The sequence below is a fragment of a genome, unplaced genomic scaffold (assembly GCF_019419815.1).
Source record: "Pyrus x bretschneideri cultivar Hongxiangsu unplaced genomic scaffold, Pyrus_bretschneideri_v1 Contig2, whole genome shotgun sequence".
In the NCBI taxonomy this organism is placed as follows: Eukaryota; Viridiplantae; Streptophyta; class Magnoliopsida; order Rosales; family Rosaceae; genus Pyrus; species Pyrus x bretschneideri.
In genome coordinates, this window is record NW_025999501.1 from 4,850,529 (window position 1) to 4,865,603 (window position 15,075).

A 15,075-nucleotide genomic window follows, 5' to 3' on the forward strand; every position below is an offset into this window, starting at 1 on the left:
CTTTGATTCAAGATAGGCATGGATAAAAGAAACCTGCAAAATTTGATTCCACGGGATCCCATTTCCAAGGGTATATATGTAAACATTGAAATTTCGGTGAAATAAATGTTGACCAACGCATTAAAATTTCGATGAACTAGAGCATATGTGGCATGCGCCATGTGTCTCACAAATTGTACACACGGTGCATGACTCAACAAAATCGAACGAATCATCAAGAGGACATGTGTCAGAAAGGGATTATTTGATGTTAATATAAATTAAACAAATTAATTAATTTAAATGAATTGACTTATTTATTTTATATTTATTTAAATCAAATATTAATTGATGGAGTAAAGTCACAAATCACGAACCAACACACAAATCAAGTCATGGTTGTTTCGTAGGCAAAGCTTTGAAAGTCTATAAATAGGAGGCTCCAAGAGAAAGAAAAGGGTTTCAAAAATCATTTCACGTCCAGATGCTGAAGCTTTGAAATTTTAAAGCTCTTAAGCATCCACATTCCCAAACTCACACCATCAAACACTCTGAAGAATTCAGAAAGCCCTCTACGTTCTTCACCAAAACCCTTGAAGAATCATCAACCACCACCACACGTGCCAGTTCTTGATTCGCTACAGACCAAATCCTTGAGGCAATCGTTCATCCAAGATCAAGTTATCGCGACTCTTAGATTAACAACCCCAACATCACACATCTACACATTTAGGAGATTGAATCAGATGATCAAGTTGTAAAGAGATTATAACCCTAAATTACATTAATACAAATATTGTTTGTACACGTGTTCTCTTGTCATTTGTTGCAGGATTTTCGTGTTTACAATATACTTTGTTGCAACTTGCAGGAATTGGTAGTCAGTTTCTTTGCATTTGTATCAAAAGTAACCTCACCTTCCATTAGTTTTTTTTGATATCGTAGTTTCTCCCAATATCTCATGTAATTGTTGAAAACGATTTACAATTGCTAATAGAATCATTATGCTTTCAATGCCGATTATATATTTTTTTGCAAGGGACTTGGAGATACATAATTTATTCTTATTTCCATGCAATAGATGTGTGCTTGTTAAATAATTTAATTAATCCTTCATCCTGAACATGTGCTAAATGGTCATCCCATTCTCACCTGCATATAAATGTAATGAAATTATCATGAAGTTGAGAGACGTGCATGGGCAATAAAACCAATGCAGGGGGCTGGTGGAGCCATCCTCATCACTACTTTTGACCTTTCTTGCCTGTTTCTCACAGAACATGAAGGAGAGTTGTTGAGAAGAAAACATGGAAGTGTCAGGCATGACCCAAAATATGCTTAATTCATATAATTGACCACATTGGCTACACACAACTCATAAATGGTAAAAATTGTAAAATAATAGGATCGAAAACTAATGTCGTGACTAGTGAGATTGTTGATCACAACGTGGTGTGAAAGATACGAGTCGGGAAGTGAGAATATGTTGAAATGAATCCATTCTTATACAGATAGTATTGAGGCGTGACAACAAACAACAAGTCACAAAATCTGGCGGATTCCATCCAAGCTCTGTGTCTGCCAGATCGGAATCATAATCACAAGTATTGTCGTTCTGACATTGATTTAAAAGAACGAACGAAACGACAATCGTTAAGAGCCGCAAGTTGGTGTTGTATAGCATAAATGAATATGCGTCTAACATCAAAGTCTATGACAAGATATTCCAAATTAGGCGATCTCTTGAGCAACCCTGGCCACCAAGAACGGCAAACATAAAGACGCAGCTTCAGTTGGCTCAAATCAGCAAACGCATGCAGCTGACGAGCCTTCATTAAAAACAAGAGTACTAATCAAAGAGAAATTAAAGCAGAAATTAAATATTTGCTTATGCAAAACATGATAATTTTTATGCTTGGCCCAAAAGAAATCTGTTTCCTCATGGCCCAATATGTTAAGCTAATTTCAATTACAAAGCACGCTTGGCCCAAATAGAAATCGTCTTCCTCTTGGCCCAATAGAAATCCCGTTATGTCCAACTGTCCAAATCCAAGGAGTTTTTATATGAGAATTGCTTTATAATAATTAACAAGATCAATTGACATGAATTGAAGTTTAGGACAACTTACCAAAAATAAGAACGAAACTTATAGGGGTGTGCTATATATACACTCCTATTTATTTATCATACACCTCTTATTAATTTTTTTTTTATCTACATTAATTCATTCGATCAAACGATAAAAAATTTAAAAATATGTGAAAAATAAAGAAAAGCACGTGGATATCACACCTCAACTTATATTTAGAATTGCATATCTGTTGGAATCACTCTGACCCCCCAAAAAAAAAAATGCTGTTGGGATCATGTTATCCCGGGTTAGAGCATCAAGAAACGAATCCCAAACAGGCTGAATGATGACGCGCAACAAAACTATAGATACCCACCTGTTGCTTCTCACAAATGGCTTCTACACTCTTCTGCAGACCCAAAGCCCTTCGAACCATCTCCTCCTCCGTCACGTTACGACGCCGTCTTCCCCTGGTGGGAGCATTCTGCGTAGTCACCTTGGGCATCTCCAACCTCCTTCCCACTCTCTCCTTCTCCGCCTTCAGAACCGGCACTGCTCTCTCTCTCCCTTTTGCCCCTCTCTTGAGGTAAACACCGCCCCCTTCTTCACCTTCGTTATCCGATTGTTTTTTTTGTAATTTCATTGTTTACTGTGCTGTTGGTTTGTAGATCAAGGTTTGGCAGCCAATCAGCAGCCGTTCATTCTGTGAGGATGGAAGGGAGTAGCAGTGCCACTGTTCCAAGTATTGTTGTTTATGTGACTGTGCCCAGCAGAGAAGTAGGTTGGTATTTTATTGATAGAATGATTGATGGGTTTTCTTTGATTAGCATTTTTTTATTTGGGTTTGTTTTCTTTTTCGAAAAGTTATACGATTTTTCATCGTTAGGTGCTTGATAATTGAGGAACAAGATGAATGTATGGTTGAATTTTTGTGTGAAATGATGATGAGTTAAGTGTAATCTGCATGGTAACTTCGTCTATGAGCATTCTTTGGCGATTAGGCGATTTTCATGGCATTTCTAGTGAATGGATATCTGCAAGTTTGGGGACAATGTGGCAGCATCTTCCACGGGAAGGCGCATAAAATTGGATACACCAATGTGATTCAGTATTTAAAAACCATCCTGCTAACTCTACAATGTGCGAATTTTAGGTCATTAGAATTCAACTAGAACATGTTATAATGCTGCTTACAAGTAACAAGTACTTAAATTTGTGCCAATTGGATGTTCTTGCGTTTGAAATTTGTTTTTGCTTTCCGGTAGATTGGATATATGAAGAAAGCATGTGTGATATATTTGGTCGACACTCGAATAATAAACAATGCACATGGGTCACACCTTAGTCTTCCCATTTTTTCTTTGAGATATACAGTAGGTTCTCTTAGCCCTTTACTCAATCTTATGTGTTGCGCACTTTTCTCATAGCTTCGAAATTTAATAAATCCCAAGCTTTTGTTTAAGGGTTGGAAGACTGTAGCTGAAACTACCTTATGTATTTGATCTTTTATGACATACTATCTTTCTGCAGGAAAGAAGTTGGCTGAAAGCTTAGTCAGAGAACAACTTGCAGCCTGTGTTAACCTAGTGCCAGGTATATTACTTCATATTAATCCTTACATTATGCTTGGATATTGTTTTGTCTACTGCTTTTGTTGTCGGCCAATTGAAGTCATCCATAAATATTCCAAAGAGCAAGGGCTGTCAAGTTTACATTTGCTTGTTCTGACTGAACTCTTTTCTGGGAAAGCAAAATGATAATGGAAAGACTGAACACAAATTTTACAAGTTGATACTTGAGTTTTTTTATAAGCCTGAATGATCGTAATTTTCGGGTTAATGCCAACCATCTGACTTGGAGTTACCCCAAAGTTTTGGATCAGTTTGCAGCCTGTCAACAGAATAGAATAATTCAGCAGATAAGATTATTTGTCCGTCTGTAATGGTATTACATTAGTAAGAATATAGGCCAAACATCTTTTTCTTGTACCATCTGCTAAAACATGATTGTGGAACTTAGTTCGTAGTGAGAGCTTATACCTTATTTATCAGCCCCCGCCCCCACCCACTTTTTTCTTCTCTTATATGTTTTTCTGTTACTGCTGATCAAGATTACAATGTGTGGACTTTTAAGTATTTATTGCCTTGGTTAATCGCTTAGTATAGGAAGAACATTGATGTTTGTTGGGATTTCCCAAGCTCTGTACTTCTTAACATGCATGCTATCACTTGAACTGTTAATATGAGTCTTTTTAAATAAATTTCTCATGTCGTCCCTTCTATTGATATTACATTTTAATCTTGAATTGACAACCGAACTTATGAATTTCCTCATTAACATTGTGGCATACTACTTGCATCAATGTTGTATTTCTTGTCTGATTCATGTTGAATATTGTGAATGCAGGCATTGAGTCCGTCTATCAGTGGAAAGGAGAGGTACCGATCACATTTCCCAAGATAGCCTGGATTATCGCATGATCATAGGGAAGGGTGCAGAGATACCCCTAATAACCCTTCCACTTTGGATAGTTAACATGCTATTTTGTTTCATTGAAAATTGTATATTTTCATAAGCAAGCACGAGATATGCAAAATATATGTGTTTTTATTTCACCCTTTCTTATTGGTGGATAGGTCCAGACAGATTCTGAAGAACTTCTTATAATCAAGACAAGGCAATCCCTTTTTGAAGCTCTGACAGCGCATGTCAAGGCAAACCATCCATACGAGTAAGCCCAAAGATTTTACTGAATAATTTTCATATAACTTCGTTGCAAGCTGAAAGTTCCAAATAAATAGAAGATTGTGGTAGCCACAAAAATACTCTACGTAACTGATTGACAAGATCATATGCCGAACCCCTCTCCAAGGATTATTGCCGCAAATTCCACCTATTCAGAATGTTTCTACATTCCATAATCCCTTCTACTAGGACTGACTTCTCTTTTCTTGTTTTCTCTTTTATCAGTGTTCCGGAAGTTATCGCCTTACCCATCAACGCAGGCAGTCTCCCGTACTTAGAATGGATCAAAAACAGCACAAGGGACTGACTCAAAGCACGTTCGAGTGTTTGAAGTAGGCAAGCAGATGTTTCTATTGTGTTTGATTATGTGCAGGTATGTGTGCAAGTATCCCAAATAAAACAAGCTGTATATCAGCTTCCTAGTGTTACGGTTGTAATCGAGAATTACTATCGCCGCCGGGTTTGCTGTTGGTCAGTTTCTAAGATAATATGTGGACTCTATAGTTAAATAACTTAAGTTTACTTCTACATGGCATTGTGTGATTCTTCTTGGTTTTTCTTGGTGTCGATTTCTCCCAGCATGCAATTCTCAAGGTGTTCTGATGTAAGTAAAATATTCCACTATCATGTTTAGCCTTGGAAACAAGAGTCGAGCGGCCTGATCGAAGTCAAAAGGTTTTAGAGATCGACTTTTGAGATGGGGGTACGATGCATGTTTTTTGACATGGAATTGGTGAATGATAAAAGGGAGTGAAAATGAAAACGAAAACTGAAATTGCTTTTAGAGAAATTTTTTAAAACTGTATTTTTTTTGTCCGAAAACAGTTTTCATCTTTGTGAAAACCAAAAATTGAAATCAGTTACCGACTTACCAAACAAATTCTTTGTGAAAACTTAAAACAAAATGGTTACCAAATCATCCCCTTAAGAGTCTCTCTTCGTTCAAGTTTGGTAACTATATTTTTTTTTTTTTTAAAAAAAAGAATACTTAGAGCATCCTCTTTAGTCCAAAAAATTGGCACGCATTAGTTTTGTGAAAAAAAAAAAAAAAGACTTATTATATTAACACTCCACAAATTGTTGACTAAACCGCATACACTTAATACACCCTACATTTGCTTTTTCAATTAAAAATTATCTTAATACACTACATATACTTCTCTATAATACCCTCACACCTCACATTCTTAATATACACCTTATATTTTCTACATACATCCCACATTTCTCAAATCTTATAGCACTCATTTTTAATTTTCAAGGACTAAATCTAAACATTTGAACGTTTAGCTTGCCGAATGATTTCAAAAATATTTAGATTCATTTGAACATTTTTCAATAATAATAATAACGATTTCAAAGCTACCATGTTGTTTCCATTTTCTTGTGCATATTTTGGTCGAACCAAGTGTCACATCCCGGCCCGGGGCGAATCACTTCCCGGGCCCGCTTCACCACCGTAACACGATATTGTCCGCTTTGGGCTTACCATTCCCTTACGGTTTTGTTTTTGGGAACTCACGAGCAACTTCCCAGTGGGTCACCCATCATGGGATTGCTCTAGCCCCCTTCTCGCTTAACTTCGGAGTTCCTACAGAACCCGAAGCCAGTGAGCTCCCAAAAGGCCTCATGCTAGGTAGGGATGAGAATATACATATAAGGATCACTCCCCTAGGCGATGTGGGATCTTACAATCCACCCCCCTTAAGGGCCCGACGTCTTCGTCGGCACACCACAGCCAGGGTTAGGCTTTGATACCAATTTGTCACATCCCGGCCCGGGGGGAATCACTTCCCTGGCCTGCTTCATTACCGTAGCACAATATTGTCCGCTTTGGGCTTACCATTCCCTTACAGTTTTATTTTTGGGAACTCACAAGCAACTTCCCAGTGGGTCACTCATCATGGGATTGCTCTAGCCCCCTTCTCGCTTAACTTCGGAGTTCCTACAGAACCCGAAGCCAGTGAGTTCCCAAAATACCTCGTGCTAGGTAGGGATGAGAATATACATATAAGGATCACTCCCCTGGACGATGTGGGATCTTACACTAAGTCACTTGCAAGAAAGCATCTTAGTATAGTGCAAGAAATCACCTTATGCATGCCATTGACTCACTTTGCAATCAGTTCGGAGGCCATGGCTTTTGAATTATGAGATTCATAAGTGCTAAGTCTTGAATTATGAGATTGAGTAGAACTTCGGGGGCCATAGCTATTGCCCTCACTTTGCAATCAGTTCATGATCTCCCAGAAGGACATGGCCATACTGTAGTCACTGCAACCACTGCCTAGTTGAAAATCATCATTAAAAATGATTTGGAGTGCGAGGGGTTTTGATAGTTTAAGAGAATAAATAATACATTAAAAGTGATTTGGGGTGTATTTAGAATTTTTTTTTTTTAAAACCTAATAAGGTCAAAATTGTCATTGCATGGTGGGGTAAATAAGTTCTTTAATATTAAATTTTAATATGAGGTGCATTCAACATTTTGTGGGATGCTAATATAAAAAGTCAAAAAATATTAATAAATTTTGTCCTCCCGAAATTGCAACAATTAGTGAACTATAGCAAAGTTAAATTGCGAAAATCAAAACTACGTGAATTATAGCGAAGTTTCGGCCCATGTTTCTTAATCCATGTGATGCGGTATCAAAGTATCCGATTAATCCAATGAAAATAAATTTTTTTATAGCATGTCGTCCTTGATTATCTCATCCATAATCCAAATTCAGATCTAACAAAGCATCTGATGAATCGTTTCTGTAAAGAGAAGAGAGAGGAGAAGGCCAAGGAAATTTCCCATGAAAACGACGAGCTTCAGCATAAAGTCCGATACAGTTGGTTACACTGCTTTGGTTATTGCTGCTGTAGGACTGGGAAAGTGAATGAGTCTGTAGGGTTGCTCAAAGAGATGAAAGAGAGAGGGTGCAAAGCTGAAACCGCGACTTTCAACGCGATAATTGGAGGGTTGTGCAGAGATGGTAGAACTTGCCTATAAAAACTGGCTTGAGACAAAAAGATGCAAACTGCCCAAGACATTTTATTTTCGTTGTGGGACTGTTGGATTGTAACATTCCATCACACTACAATTATTCAACTGACTTGATAATGTGTGCACACATAATATTAATCAACTTCCAACCTATAGGTTTGCCCCTTTCACAAAGATTAGAAGAGATTCTCTTTTGTAACCAATGCATAGTCTCAATGGCATCACTCGTCCATTAAATTTTTGCCATATGTTTAAAAATTACACAGACTATCCAATAGATGTTTGTCATGTGATGTTAGTAGTTACATGAGAGTATCTTTTGAAGACAAGGCCTAATTACATGGTATAATCAAACTTTAATATCAACTATATAAGAAATTATTAAGAACTTGTCGCTAAGAATTAGCTTATAAGGAAAGAGCACCACTATCTTATAATTAAGAACTTGTCACTAAAAACCAGCTTATAAGGAATAATTAAAAACTTGTCACTAAAAAAATCGAAAAATTTGGAAATATAGCCATTCTGAAGAGCATTCTCGAAATATAGCCTAGTTTTTCCAATTCTTATAAAACTAACCAAAATTGCTTAATTACCCTTAGACTAAAACTCTCTCTCTCTTCCTCCCAATATTGTGATTTTTTTAACTCTATACCTCATCTCTATTGTTGAACCACCAGGGTTGAGGCACCACCACAATACTCTGTTAGCTTTACTCAAAAGCAATTAAACCAAGAGATCAGCACATCACTGAGCTCCACTTTTTGCTTACCACAAAACCTGCAATTAAGGGCCTTCACCGCACGAGGAGTTTCATGATTGCTACCCGAGCTATAAACCACGCCAAGACATGCTATTTTTTCAACATGGGGCAATTGGATCCTAACATTCCCACACGTTTTAAAGGCCGCAGAAGCTTGAGTCTGTAGGATTGCTCAAAGAGATGAAAGAGAGATGGTCGAACTTGCCTATAAAAACTGGCTTGTGACAAAAAAGATGCAAACTGCCCAAGACATTTTATTTTCGTTGTGGGACTGTTGGATTGTAACATTCCATCACACTACAATTATTCAACTGACTTCATAATGTGCACGCACATAATATTAATCCACATCCAACCTGTAGGTTTGCCCCTTTCACGAAGATTAGAAGAGATTCTCTCCTGTAACCAATGCATAGTCTCAGTGGCGTCACTCGTCCATTAAATTTTTGCCGCGTGTTTAAAAATTACACAGACTATCCAATAGATGTTTGTCATGTGAAATTAGTAGTTACATGATAGTATCTTTTGAAGACTATGCCTAATTACATGGTATAATCAAACTTTAATATCAACTATATAAGAAATTATCAAGAACTTGTCGCTAAAAACCAGCTTATAAGGAAAGAGAGCAGGAAAGAGAGCCACTATTAAGAACTTGTCACTAAAAACAAGCTTATGAGGAATAATTAAAAACTTGTCACTAAAAAAATTGAAAAATTTGGAAATATAGCCATTCTGAAGAGCACTTCTCGAAATATAGCCTAGTTTTTCCAATTCTTATGAAACTAACCAAAATTGCTTAATTGCCCTTAGACTAAAACTCTCTCTCTTCCTCCCAATATTGTGATTTTTTTAACTTTGTACCTCATCTCTATTGTTGAACCACCAGAGTTCAGGCACCACCACAGTACTCTGTTAGCTTTACTCAAAAGCAATTAAACCAAGAGATCAGCACATCACCGAGCTCCACTTTTTCCTTACCTCAAAACCTGCTAGTAAGGGCCTCCACCGCACGACGAGTTTCTTGATTGCTACCCGAGCTGTAATTGTCATTGAGCAAAGTAGTTTAATTCAATAATTGAAATGGAGATGAGAAGTTTAGAGAGGAGAAACACATAAGGAGAAGAGAAAGTTTTAGTCTAGGCAATTTTGTCTTTTGAACATCAATTTTGGTTAGTTTTACCGTAAACCCCAGCTTATAAGGAAAGAGTGCCCAAGATGTCATAAACCACGCCAAGGCATGCTATTTTTTCAACATGGGGCAATTGGATCCTAACATTCCCTCACGTTTTAAAGGCCGCACAAGCATGAGTTGGAACGACCGTCCAAGCACGGCACGTACCAAAACTAGATCCCTCAGATTTCCAATGAAATGAGAATAACAGATTAAAAAGCAAGACCATAAGTTCCATGTGCTCTCAAATGTCACCCACGTACATTTTTCAGTACCCAAAACAAACAAAAAAAGGTTTGTCTCGGGTTCTACCACCGAACAATTCCATAATTTGTGGATAAGCATCGAGGGCAAGAAGAAGATTATACAAATACAACTCTACAAGAACGATGGTAACATGTTGTTTCTCTATTTTATACACGAGCACATGATAGTAGCAACCTCAAAATACAACCAAAGCCACAGGTCCTTGTTTTCCACAAAGATGCCGCTTGCAGTGTCGGGCAAATATGTGCCATGCACGTTGTAAACCTTTTCCCGGCTTTAACGAAAAGGGTTCCTGTGCAGGTTGTTTTGTCTTACCAAATTGAAGTCCTTATCCCGAGGCCATTGCACGTCAATATAAGACCTTTGTAGCGGTTTAGATACTCCTGTGGTCAACAAACTGTAAGTTAGAAGGAAGAAAACCACGGAAGGAAATGTAATGTAGATGCAGAAAAAGAAACATATCTGATGGTACAGAAAGAGGGAATTCTTACAGTTATATTATAATCGTAGACGTAAAGCATCCCTTTTTTGTCATATTCTATTCTCTTCGCTGGATCACTCAAAACTGTTTAATAAAATCAAAACTCTTGGTCAGATTCAAATCATCTGCTAGACATTTCATTAGAGTTATATTATGGGTTCTCCAAGAAGCAAGAACCCATTTGTGGAACTACCAAAAAACGAAAAATAAATTGTACATACAAGCCAAGTGACATCTGAGTTCTCTTGGGGAATGTACCAAGGAGAAATAGATATATACATGTACAAGGAAAATTAAAAGGCATGAAGGCCTCACTTGGCTAAAATAAGTTTAATGTAAATCAGTTGAGTTACAATGTTCTTCTTCTGACTTTGTATGTTTTTCAGTGTAGCATATCCTATCCTCAAGCAGCATAGTCAATATGTTACCTTTGGGAAGCATGCCTTCCGAAGGTTAACAACTAACACACATATGGCTAACGGGAAACTCATATCTAGATAGTATTTCCCAGATACCTTTTCGTCAAGTTGGAAAAATTAATGGATGAACAATAACACAGAAGAACAAGCTGGCAAATTCGTTTTTGCAAAAATTTGCTTCCCTGCTGTAATTTTTTTGCAAGCCTTTCCAGTAATTCCCCATATTGTCCATGTTTCGTTTGATGTTTTGTCATCCAGAGGTCATTTCTAATTATACAGTAATTCAAGTACCCAATACCAACTTCACACTCCTTCAGCTTTCTAAAAACTCCAGATTATACTCGTATAATTGGTAATAAAACAATCATGCATCAAGCGGACATCTATTGGACTATTATCACTGTAGGGCTCAAAAACTACTTTCATACAGCCTCTGTCATAATATGTTTGGTGAGCCATGGAAAATTGATCAAACAAAGATGGATTCAATTAAATTACTGACAAATGTTGGTTTGAATCAACTACAGCATGAACTAGATAAGCCACAAGTCTACACCTCTAAATTAAATTGTCATATGAAATGCTTGCTGCAAGTGCCATGGCCAACCTTCCTCGAAATCTCATCTGGCCACAAAGTCAAAAGTCATCTGGACACACCAGAGACTAATCAAAGTAGCTACGAGGATGATGAGATAATGATTGAAACACCTGCTAAAAATGGTGGTGTGACTCAGGGAAGCTGGTGACACCTAATTTTTACAACAGAGTTCTCTAAGAATGGACCAGTAACAACTACCTAAATGGTCGACTGTTAGGTAGTTGCAGCAATCCACCAAACAAGAGATGTTTACACTCAACAACCCTCTTCACTAACATACAGTTCCGTAAAAAAAAACTTAACACCGCCCCAGACTTCCTAACCCAAAATTTAAACCCCACATCACAGTATCTGATAACAAAGTCTCTGATTACTCCGAAATCAAAACTATTGTGTCAATGTGCACACAAATTACTCCACTCAAGTAGTATGTTCTAGCTGAAATTTTGCAGCGAGAATCCGAAAACTCTAAGCAACCGTCGCTAGCTCAAAAGTACGGCAAAATGCAAAATGGCAAGAAAGTAAAATTGACCTTGGTAAGCTTCGTTTATCTCTTGGAACCTGGAGGTGGCACTGTCCTGGTCCTTGTGTTTATCCGGATGCCATTTCTGCACCCACAAATCACAAAGACGCAAACTTTAAACCATTTCAATCAGCAAAAAAAGGATCCCAAGTAATAAAAACACAAAAAAAAAAAAAAAAAAAAAAGTGTAAAATAATCGAAAATACAAACCAAGGCGAGGCGGATGTAGTTGGACCGAATGGCATCGTCATTGGCATCATAATCCACTTCCAATATCTTGTAGTAATCCTAAATACAGCAATAACCATGTAATTAAGTAAATTACCAGCTCAAAAATTCGAAAACAAATTATTAAGAAAACCCTAATTGTACGGGGGAAGGAAGAAGACCTTGGGTTTGGAGAGGTCGGAGAAGAAATCGAAATTGAGGTGGGAATCCTGGTCGGATTGTTGTTGTTGTTGTTGTTGGTCGGCGTCGGAGAAAATGGTGTCGTCCCACTCGTCCCACATCATGCTGGTGTTGTCGGTGTCTCGGTGAGAGAGAGAGAGATTTGAGCTGAGTTTTTGGGAGAAGGGAGAAATGGGGGAGAATAATGGTGTGAATTTAATTTGTGTGATGAATCTGAGGTGGTCCAGCTATTGCTTTTCCTCCCTGTCTGTTTATGGCGACAAGAGGCTGCGTGAATTGGTAAAAATGTTTATCTTTTATCCGTCTATGTAACCTCCTTGCCTCACTTTCCTTTCCGAGTTGCGGTCGCTCACCGTTTGATGTTAATTTAATCGTAAGTTCTAATTTAATAGTTAAGAGGAAAGTATAATTTTTTGAACTCTCTGGTCGAAGAGAACAAGTGTGTTATTTTTCCTTTATTTTATTTTTTTATTTTTATAACAAAAACTAATAAAAAAATTGTGAATAATACGGCATTACCATTGACCAAACCCAAAAAGGTGAATGGAGCTACAAATACTGGGATCCTTACTTTGACTTTATTTGAACAAAAAAAAATGTTGAACACTATTGTGGGTGTTCAAAATATCCAATTGAAAGATAATTTGATTGATTTTGTTGTTGGGTTGTGGATTGATAAGCACACCTATATTTTCTGAACCAGAAAAAGCCAAGTGTGGATTTTTCGGTAACTGATGGAGAAATATCTTTGAACTAGTTTGTCCATGTTTCTTGTCAAAACTTGAACCAGAAATATTTGGAGGAAAATAAAACTCAGTCCACAAAGTTAATAGAGAAAAGGAGAAATTAGGCTGTCTCCAATCGAAAGATCTAAAGGGTCAGAGGGTCGAAAATAACCTGAAAATCGTCTCCAACCGAGGGCTAGGCCAGAGGGCTCGTGGAATCTAAGGGGTCCCCACGGAATCTGAAAGGGTTGGAGGGCTGGCTGGCTGGCTAGCTCTTGTCAGAAAAATCATTATTTCTGTCGGTTATAACCGACAAGAATACATTTATATTATTTTATCCTTAAGCTAAAATTCAAATGCAACGGCCAGCTAACATCAGCTAGCCGTTGCATTTGATTTTTTTTTTTTTACAGTTTTATTATTATTTTTTATTTACAAAATTTTTCCTATAACTTCTATTTCAAAAAATTTGTTTCATTTTATTTTAAATTCTATTTTTTTTCCTATAACTTCTATTTCACAAAATTTGTTTCATATTTTTTTTAAATTATATTTTTTTCCTATAACTTCCAAAGCCATTATACAACATTAAATTAAATTAAGTAACATTAAACAATATAAAACAACATTAAATAACATTAACCAACATACAAATTATACAACATCAAAAAAACATTTAACAACATGAAACTTAAAGAATATTTTTAAAAACATTTAACAACATAAAACTTAAACGCCTATTCCATGCTTCTTTTGGCCCAAAGATGTGCAACAAGATCCTGTTGTAGGTACTTGTTTGTGGCACAAGAACGTATCATTCTATAGCCTCGTGTACTCATTTATAGAGATATTACCAGTTCTTGGATTGAAAGGCAAATTAGGCCCATCATATATTTTTGCACGAGCCCTTCTTGACCTATTTGGATCTTCTTGGTCGTCATCGGACTCTCTATCAATATATCCATCTCGCTCATCCTCCACTATCATATTGTGTAATATGATGCAAGACATCATGATGGAGTCCAAATTTTCTCGACTTCACCCTCTTGTCGATTCGCTAATGATCTTCCACCGTGCTTGTAGAATACCGAAAGCTCTCTTAACATCTTTCTGATATGCCTCTTGGTGTGAGGTAAACAACTTTTTTGCATCATTCCTAAGGTTTGGAATTGCTTGGACAAGTGTTGCCCACTTTGGGTAAAAGTCATCTGCTAAGTAATACCCCATATTGCATTGACGGTTGTTGATGTAGTAGTTAAGTTAAGGTGTTTTACCTTCTGTCAAGTTATTGAAGAAGGGTGAACGCCCAAGAACTGTAATGTCATTTTGGGATCCAAGGACTCCAAAGAAAGCATGCTAGATCCATGTGTCATATGAGGCAACTGCCTTTAACACAACAGTTGGCTTTCTCGACTTTCTGCTAAAGCCTCGTTGTCTTCCAATGGGACAATTCTTCCAATCCCAATGCACGTAATCTAATGATCCTATCATGCCCAGAAACCTACGGTATTCAGCTTTGCAAAAGAGCTGATTCAGATCTTCTTGATTTGGCTCGCAGAGCTACTCGTCTTTGTAAACCTGAACAATTGTATCACAGAATTGTTCAAGAGTATCAAGGCATGTAGACTCAAACATACCATAGGTTTCATCCATCGAATCAGCTAGGGAGTCATAGGCCATCATTCGGAGTGTAACATTAACCTTCTAATAAGGTGAGAAACCAGGGCGGCCTGCTCCATCCCGCTTCTATCGAAAGCATAGATTGACCTGCTGGATATCACGAAGTAAACGATCGAAAACATGACGCCTCGTACGGAAGCGACGTTTGAAATCTTCTTCTGTGACTGAGTTGGGGTTGAAGTAGTTGTTCATCAGATTAGCATGCGACATCGCTCTGTTTCATGGTTTGTAAGAGCGACCAGCAATAGA

At 37.4% G+C, this 15,075-nt stretch overlaps 2 protein-coding genes across 2 annotated transcripts; one reads left to right on the plus strand and one right to left on the minus strand.

Annotated features, from left to right (window-relative positions):
* Positions 1-2,428: 2,428 nt before the first annotated feature.
* Positions 2,429-5,324, plus strand: LOC103934544 (protein CutA, chloroplastic). Its single transcript, XM_009344295.3, has 6 exons — positions 2,429-2,637; positions 2,720-2,832; positions 3,582-3,644; positions 4,458-4,489; positions 4,688-4,782; positions 5,022-5,324. The coding sequence occupies exons 1-6, from the start codon at positions 2,444-2,446 to the stop codon at positions 5,101-5,103; spliced, it is 579 nt and encodes a 192-aa protein (XP_009342570.2). The 5' UTR covers positions 2,429-2,443; the 3' UTR covers positions 5,104-5,324.
* A 4,613-nt stretch (positions 5,325-9,937) lies between these two features.
* Positions 9,938-12,632, minus strand: LOC103962739 (chaperone protein DnaJ). Its single transcript, XM_009375510.3, has 5 exons — positions 12,403-12,632; positions 12,224-12,301; positions 12,023-12,098; positions 10,484-10,557; positions 9,938-10,375 (listed from the first exon to the last, which is right to left on the minus strand). Exons 1-5 carry the CDS (start codon positions 12,523-12,525, stop codon positions 10,304-10,306), a joined length of 423 nt encoding a protein of 140 aa, XP_009373785.1. The 5' UTR covers positions 12,526-12,632; the 3' UTR covers positions 9,938-10,303.
* Positions 12,633-15,075: the final 2,443 nt, after the last annotated feature.